At 54.0% G+C, this 8365-nt stretch overlaps 1 protein-coding gene across 2 annotated transcripts; it reads left to right on the top strand.

The window, feature by feature from the left end:
* The first annotated feature begins 1156 nt into the window (after positions 1 to 1156).
* MIXL1 (Mix paired-like homeobox) lies at positions 1157 to 3085 on the top strand. 2 transcript variants are annotated; one of them, XM_070401166.1, is made up of 2 exons: positions 1157 to 1561; positions 2598 to 3085. In XM_070401166.1, the coding sequence occupies exons 1-2, from the start codon at positions 1157 to 1159 to the stop codon at positions 2877 to 2879; spliced, it is 687 nt and encodes a 228-aa protein (XP_070257267.1). In that variant the 3' UTR covers positions 2880 to 3085. The 2 variants fall into 2 exon arrangements, 1 of the variants encoding a protein (XP_070257267.1); XR_011469330.1 differs by lacking the exon at positions 1157 to 1561 and adding an exon at positions 1873 to 2024 and having other exon boundaries at positions 2598 to 2682.
* Positions 3086 to 8365: the final 5280 nt, after the last annotated feature.

The raw sequence follows: 8365 nt of genomic DNA, 5'->3' as shown, positions 1-8365 counted from the left end.
ACAAGAAGCGTGGTCTTCCCAGCCCCTCTCCCGGCCATGAGCCTCTCCTCCTCGCAGTGGGTGCAGCCACAGCTGACTCCGCAGCGCACAGGAGGTCTGGCGCGGCGCCCGGTGCGCGGATGCGCCGGTGGGTGCGCGGATGCGCGGGGTACACAGAAGTGCCTGGTGGGTGCGCGGATGTGCCGGGTGCACGGATGCGCGGGGTACACAGAAGTGCCTGGTGGGTGCGCGGATGTGCCGGGTGCGCGGATGCGCCGGGCAGACACTCCGAAGACTCCAGGGAGAAGCGGGGCCCTGCCCTCTAAGCCTGGTAATCCAGGAGGGGACGCAGGCACACAGCCATGGCCATACTGCACATCAGGACAAGACGGGACCTTACAGGAGGCCCAGAGGGCAGAGGCAGGGGGAGCGGACCTGCCCGGAGCCCTTCGTCTTCCTTCCCCTGGACACGCCTTGAGCCTAACTGGGCGCCTCCGAAAGGCCACGTCTTGTGTTTGCTAAACGTGACCACGTCTCCCACCCTGCGCGCCTAAGGGGTCCGTATTCCTAGGCCCACGCGGACATCCAGGCACAAGGGTCGCCCCCTCCCCAGGTGTCACTGCCCCTTCAGGCCCCTTATCTGCGCCCCTCCTGGTCAGGATGTGTGGGGAGGCTTGCGGGGGTCGGGGCTGGCTGTTTGACCAGCCTTACGGGTCTAGCACGTAGCAGGGGGGGTAAACAGATGCCTTTGATGACCGGCGGGCGGCGGGCAGGCTCATCGCCGAGTCGGGGAGAGAGAGGCCGGCCTGGCCCGGTGCCGAGCGGGGGCCCGGACCGTGGGGGCGGGGCACTCTGCCCGCTCCGGCCCTCGCCGCCCCTCCCGGAGCAAACCTCCCCTGGATGTTGATTGCGGTGCAGGGGCCGGCGGGGCACCTGGACGGGGAGGGGCCGGGGGGGGCCTCCGGGCCCAAGTTCACGCCTCCCTCCCGCACCCCACGGCCGGCGGAAGCGATTACTCCCCGCCGGTGTCTGGCGGGGCCAGGGCGGGCTCACACCCCAAGGGCCGCGGCCTCCCTCCGTCCACCTTTGATCGCCCGGCACCCCGCCCCTCCTTCGGCCCTGGGGCCGTATAATTGCAGACCGTGCCCCTCGCGGTGGCACACGGGGTCGGGCAGCGATGGCCACAGCGGGGTCCCGCCAGCTCCCGTTCGGGGACAGCGCCGCGTTCCCCGGGTACCGGCCCACGCACCGCGGGACCCTCCCGCCGCCTCCCGGGCCCGCCGCCGCCCTGCTCCCCACGCGTCCCCCGGGGCCCGGCCCGGATCGCTCCGCCCCGGCCTCTTTCCCCAGCTTCCTGGGGCGGGGCCCCGGGCCCTCCGCGCCGGCCCCCGCTGGCCTGGGCCCGCCTGCGCCCCCAAAAGGCGCGGCCGCCCCGTCGGCGTCGCAGCGCCGCAAGCGCACCGCGTTCAGCCCCGAGCAGCTGCGGCTGCTGGAGCTGGTCTTCCGCCAGACGGCGTACCCCGACATCCACCTGCGCGAGCGCCTGGCCGCGCTCACCCTGCTGCCCGAGTCCAGGATCCAGGTGAGCAGGCGGCGGCCGCGGGGCTGCGGGCGGGGGGCACGGGGCACGGGGCAGGGGGCTGTGGCCATGGGGCTGCGGGGCAGGGGGCGGGGGCCCGGGGCTGCGGGGGCGGGGGGGCGCGGGGCGGCGGGGCAGGGAACGGGGGGCGCGGGGCTGCGGGCTCCCCAGGCAGGGGTCCCCAGGGCAGCACCCGCGGCCGCTCACTTACCGGACTGTCGGCAAGTGACTCCCCTGGGCCTCCGCGTCCGGTTGTCATGGGGACAATATCGCGCCTACAGCGTCGGGCTGTGAGGCTGGAGGGAAAGGACGGGCGCGCACCCGTGACTCCGTGTCCAAGTGCTCAGTGTCACAGCGGGGCCCCTCCGAGGAGGCTGGCCGGTCCCTGAAATAGTGAGAAAGCCGGTCCGTACCTTTTCCTGGAGAAAGAGGACGACGCGCGCAGCCGGGTGCCCCGGTGGGAGAGGTGGGAGAGGTGCGGGGGGCGGGCTGACGCACACGTCACCGCTGGGCCCGGGCCCCTTTGCCCGCAGGTACTGGCCTGGAATTTCGGTGCAAACGGATGTAGCATTTTGGGGTAAAGCTGGAAGCAGAGGAGCTTTTCACAGTTTGAAAGTTCTAGTCCAGGTGCACTTAGTGCGTAACGGAGGTGGAATCCCGGCGGCTTGCGCTGCTGGCCTGGGGCCCCCGTCGGGGCGCGCGCGGCGGGAGGGGACGGGCCCGGACCCCGCGGGATCCACCCTCTGCAGCGACAGCCGCGCCCCGGCTTCCCGAGCGGCGCGCCTGCGGGATTTGCCGGGAGCAGCGGGACAGTGAGGTCCGCCGAGCAACACGCGTCCTTGCGCATTTAAACGGGAGCACGCGCTCTCAGAACGCGCTGCTCTGCGCTATGCGAACCTCCACCGCCTCTGGCACCGTGGGCGTCCCCCTCGGACTCTCCTGCTGCGGGGTCCCCTTGGGGAGGGGGCGCGCGTTCGCTGGGACGCGTGATGAACCCGCAGGGAGCCCGGCCCCGGGACTCACCGCCTCTGCCCTCCAGGTTTGGTTCCAGAACCGGCGCGCCAAGTCGCGACGCCAGAGCGGGAAGTCCCGGCTGCCCGCAGCCCGCCCCGCGCTCCTCCCCGACCCCGCTGCTCACGGAACCGGAGCCGGAGCGCCGTGTTTGAAGGCCCAGCCGCCTCTGCCGGTGGATGTGACCTGCCTGCCCTCGGACCCCAGTCCCCACGGCCAGAACGGCGAGACCTGCGCGCTCCCTGAGGACATGGCGGCCAAGCTGGACTCCTGGGAAGAGCACATCCTCTCTGCCTTCGCGAGCTCTTGAGGAACCCGGAGTTCAGGACACACTCGGGGGAGCCGCGGCTCACAGCCCGGGAGGCACCTGGACCCTGTCCTTCCGGGCTTCCTGTTAAGGACACATCCGTGCTCATCTCGGTTCTGGTTTTGACAGCCATTTGTCACCTGTGGAGGCTCCGCCCCTTTGCCTCTGAAGCCCCGCCCAGGCCCAGGTTGTCTCTGAACACCCCCCCCCCCCCCCCCCCCCCCCCAGTTCTGGCTTCATTTCCACCTGTACATTTTGTACATTTCCAAGTCTGCACGTTCCGTTCGGTCTCCGTCTCTGCTGACTCCTTGCCAGTCCTGTTCTTACTTTTTTAAAAAACATATATTTTATTGATTTTTTTTACAGAGAGGAAGGGAGACGGATAGAGAGTTAGAAACATTGATGAGAGAGAAACATTGATCAGCTGCCTCCTGCACACCTCCTACTGGGGAGGTGCCGGCAACCAAGGTACATGCCCTTGACAGGAACCGAACCAGGGACCCTTCAGTCCGCAGACCGGCGCTCTATCCACTGAGCCAAACCGGTTAGGGCTCTGCCTTCTTCACAGAACGCCTGCTGGACTCCTGTTCCCTTTCTGCTCGACAATTGCCCTCCTCTGCTTCCTCCAAGGTTTATGCCTTAAACTCCGCCCACCTCCTTCCCTCCTCATCCTGACTTACTGCTCCTTATCCGGCCCAGCCTCTCCACCTTCTCCACCTCAGTGTAGCGCCCAGGACTGTGTCCAGGTTATTCCGAGAGCTCCCTGTGTCTCGGTTCTCAACTTCTAAAAAACTACTCTCTTCAGGTGAGGTGGGTCAATTGCAAAATGGAAGGACACTTTTGGACGACGGAACTAAAATACCGAGTTTTGTGCGTTGTTTATTTATTTATTTTTTAAAATATATTTTGATTTCTTTTCTTCAGAGAGGAAGGGAGAGGGATAGAGACCTAGAAACATCGATCAGCTGCCTCCTGCACACCTCCCACTGGGGATGTGCCTGCAACCAAGGTATATGCCCTTGACCGGAATCGAACCTGGGACCTTTCAGTCCGCAGGCCAACGCTCCATCCACTGAGCCAAACCGGTTAGGGCTGTGTGTGGTTTTGAAAATTGTTAAGACAACAAGTGTCAAATACTTTACAATTTGACAAACAGATCTCTGATTTTAAAAACTCAATGTACAGTTTTTTAAAAAGTAAAGCTAAAAGTTGTTTAGAAAAAGCAAATTAATGCAAAATGGATAAGATTTAAACATTCTCAGAATCAAATTAAAATAACTGTTAAAAAAAGTTAATTGCCGAAACCGGTTTGGCTCAGTGGATAGAGCGTCGGCCTGTGGACTGAGGGGTCCCGGGTTCGATTCCGGTCGGGGGCATGTACCTGGGTTGCGGGCACATCCCCAGTGGGAGATGTGCAGGAGGAAGCTGATCGATGTTTCTCTCTCATCGATGTTTCTAACTCTCTATCTCTCTCCCTTCCTCTCTGTAAAAAATCAATAAAATATATTTAAAAAAAAAAAAAAAAAAGTTAATTGACAACTCACATACCCAAAAGATAATAAAACCAAGTGTAAAAGTAAAAAAAAAAAAAAAATTTACTCTCTCTAGAAATTGCTACCCAATTATAAAAACCTCCCGTTCCCTCCCAGATGACTGCCACCCATAACCCACAGCGCAGTCACGCAGATCTTAGGGCCACCCATCCACAAGTTACGCCGCCGTCTCAAAGACACTCCCTTCAGTTTTTGGAACCCAACAAATACCTGTTTGGAAACCCTGGAGACCCCCTTCTTTCTGGAGTCTGAAACTTCCTGTAATCCGATTTTGTCCTGTTACTTCAATCACTTCAATAGTCATTACCCTTGGCACTTGTTACTGCGCGTCTATGCAACCTACTGGATTATTAAATGTCTTCCACAAATGTTTCATTGTCCTTCTATTGAAATGCATTCTGGCCTGTAGACAGGGTTTTGTTTCCAGTTGAGCCGTATACATCACGTGACCATGGAAAGCATTTCTCAAAGAAAAACCTCTCTGCAAATGCAGTTTAAGCAGGAATCCCGTGTCCGCAGGCCGCTGCTCCGAGAAATTCAACCTGGTGAAACACATACCTGCGGTTTGTTCAAAGTTTAATCACATGAGTTTTTGGTTTCAGGAGATTTCTCTTTCCCAATTTATATATTAAGAATGTATGTAAATTACTGTTTCTAAGTTAGCCCGAGATTAATTATTGTTTTAATATTTTGAGGGTTTTCAAACTCTTGAGGGCCAAAGGAAACTGTATGAGGGAACCAGAGATGAGGTTTCTTTGTAAACGGCGCTTTGGAGAAAGCTAGAGAGAAGCCAGGGCCAGGGCCATGATTGATGGTTACTGGAAGAGTCTGAGCCACGTGCCATGTCCCAGAGGTTTACAGGCCAGCTCCCTAATGTTCACAGAGGTGTTATCCAAATGCTTGCACTCTCCAGAGTACCAGACCCACTACTACGAGCAACAAGGAGATAGTTCAGGCTCTAGTAGCAGACTTGAGTTCTGAACCTAGAAACTATCTAAAACCACAAATGAGATGATCACATTAGCGATTATCATTGTAAGTGCCAGACAGTGTGCTCAGGGCCCATGGTGGGGTAGCCAGGGCTGAGAGCTCCCTTCACAGTGACTGGTAGACTTGTGACATGGCCAAATGAGATACATTCACTGAAAGACAACACTTTAAACTTACAGTCCACCAAGGGTCACATTTAAAAGTAAACCTTGTCACAGACTGGTGCAGCCACTTGTGGAGAACAGTATGGAGCTTCCTCAAAAACTAAAAATGGAGCTGCCATCTGACCCAGTGATCCCACTTCTAGGAATATATCCCAAGAAACCAGAAACACCAATCAGAAAGGACATACACACCCCTATGTTCATAGCAGCACAATTTATAATAGCTAAGATTTGGAAACAGCCTAAGTGCCCATCAGCAGATGAGTGGATTAAAAAGCTATGGTACCTCTACACAATGGAATACTACGCTGTGGTAAAAAAGAAGGAATTCTTACCATTTGCAACAGCAGGGATGGAGCTGGAGAGCATTATGCTAAGTGAAATAAGCCAGTCAGAGAAAGATAAATATGACATGATCTCACTCATTTGTGGAATATAATGAACAACGTAAACTGATGAACAAAAACAGATCCAGAGACAGAGAAGCATCAATCAGACCGTCAAACCTCAGAGGGAAGGTAGGGGAGGGTGGAGGGAAGGGGGAGAGATCAACCAAAGGACTTATATGCATGCATATAGGCCTAACCAATGGACACAGACAACAGGGGGGTGAGGGCATGAGTGGGGAAGTGGGGGGCAATGGGGAGATAAGGACACATAGGTAATACCTTAATCAATAAAGAAAAAATAAAAATAAAAAGTAAACCTTGTAATTAGCTTATTAATTGTATTATTGTATTTATATTGTTATGTTCTTTTCCCCAGGAAACAAATGAAAGAATTTGTTACATTTTTAATTTTTAAAAATTGTAGGATCTTCTAGTCTGCACCTCTTTAAAACTCTTAAGAGATCCTATCTGTTAAATGTTTAGTCCTCACAATTGCCAAATAAGGTAGGGACTATTATTTTAAAGATCAAAAAACTTAAGTCGGCCACAAGCACACAGCTAAGGGGCAGCCGGACTCAAACGTAAGACTAACTCAGTCCACATTAATCCACTATCATACAATGCCTCCCATACTGGCCTGGCCTTTTAAATCCAGACTAGTGTTAACATCGTAGGTTTAAAGGGAACCCCCTAATCAGGATTTCTGTATCTGATGACTGTCTCATCTTTCAAAGCCATCATCATGAAAACCCATACTTTTATTCCAGTGGCACTAATGTTGCTTAGAGCTCTTCTGAAACTTTTTTTAAAAATATATTTTGTTGATTTTTTACAGAGAGGAAGGGAGAGGGATAGAGAGTTAGAAACATCGACGAGAGAGAAACATCGATCAGCCGCCTCCCGCACACCCCCCACTGGGGATGTGCCCGCAACCAAGATACATGCCCTTGACCAGAATCGAACCTGGGACCCTTCAGTCCGCAGGCTGATGCTTTATCCACTGAGCCAAACCAGTTAGGGCTCTTTTGAAACTCTTATTTGTTCATTCATTCCACAAATATTTGGTGCCTATGAACCGATGCTTCACTAGGGCCTGGAAATTAGTGATGAGAAAACCAGAAAGTCCTTCCCCTCATTGAGCAAAGAAGGCAGCATGGACTCAAAAGAAATATCAAATTGCAAATGTGCTGGGAGCAAAGGTCCATGAAGACCTGAGGGTGCTGCAGCCGCGGGAAGCTTCTGAGAAGGTGATGCTGAAGGTAAGCTGTGCAGGCTGAGCAGTGACCCAGGTGGAGGAGCGGTAACAGAGCCGGCACTGCCTGCGCTGCCCCGCCGAGCAAAGGGTAGGATTGACAGGTGGGGAGGTGGGCCGGCCAGGCATGGCTTTGTAGGTCTCGTAAGAATTCTGCATTTGTCCTGAGCCCTAGGCCTTTAGATGGAGACAACATGACCACTTCTGCATGTTACACACATCACTCCATGATGCTGCATCTGAGGAGGGCTGCGTGAGCACTGACCTGTGCCGGGCTAGTGATGACAGCGGGCCGAGCGTTGTAATGATAATGAAGACGGAGAACGGTGCATGAATTCGAGGGAAAATAGGTCATAGGCAAATCTCTTGGTAGATTCTGAATGGTAGCAAGTGAATCTGATCTTTAAACTAACAAAGTAATTAAGAGCCAAATCTATCTAACACATGACATGCTTGCTTATTCACTCAACCTGGCTTTGCTGGCTTTCCTTAGAGCTCCAGAAAGGCGTTAGGTGGCAGCATCAAAGTAACACTCAGCTGACCCAAAATGACTGCTTTGGATTACATTGATTTCTTCTTCCCTAAACAGAAATAAAATTCAAATATATTCTTAGCACCATTCCTGCCGTCAACACAGGATGGCACCGACAGACATTGACAGCACTCACCTATGTGGAGAATGAGGTATACTGTACGTGTGACAAGTAAGCCTTAAGAAATGTAACATGTGAAACGTATGCCTGCCTGTTGTGGCTCATTGTTTGACCTTCGACCCAGGAACCAAGAGGTCGCCAGTTTGATTCCTGGTCAGGTTTTGGACTCGATCTCCAGTGTGGGGCGTGCAGGAGGCAGCCAATCAATGATTCTCTCTTATCATTGTTTTTTCTCTCTCTCCCCCTCTCCCTTCCTCTCTAAAATCAATAAAAATAATTTTTTAATGTAGAAAATACTTACCTAATGCTAGGCAGAATACATTAAAACTGACCTTTCACTAGGTCTATAGTAAGCCACGTAACTTACTTGCTTGGTGTTTTCCTGTGATTTACTCAGGGATGGAAAAAAACTCCTTAAAATATTGGATGGTTTTGTTATTCAGAATGAGTTAGTAATTAATCTGTACTGTTTCCCCTAAAAATAAAGT

Source organism: Myotis yumanensis, unplaced genomic scaffold (genome assembly GCF_028538775.1).
Source record: "Myotis yumanensis isolate MYYU_CA2020_CCGP unplaced genomic scaffold, mMyoYum1.0.hap1 SCAF_22, whole genome shotgun sequence".
NCBI lineage: Eukaryota > Metazoa > Chordata > Mammalia > Chiroptera > Vespertilionidae > Myotis > Myotis yumanensis.
This window is presented reverse-complemented; position numbering and strand designations above follow the sequence as displayed.

What these genes read in the sequence shown, in the direction of transcription:
- MIXL1 (XM_070401166.1), top strand. Translation starts at nt 1,157, where the DNA reads ATGGCCACAGCGGGGTCCCGCCAGCTCCCGTTCGGGGACAGCGCCGCG. An exon ending in TGCCCGAGTCCAGGATCCAG is followed by an intron (nt 1,562 to 2,597) that starts GTGAGCAGGCGG and finishes TCTGCCCTCCAG; the next exon opens with GTTTGGTTCCAGAACCGGCG.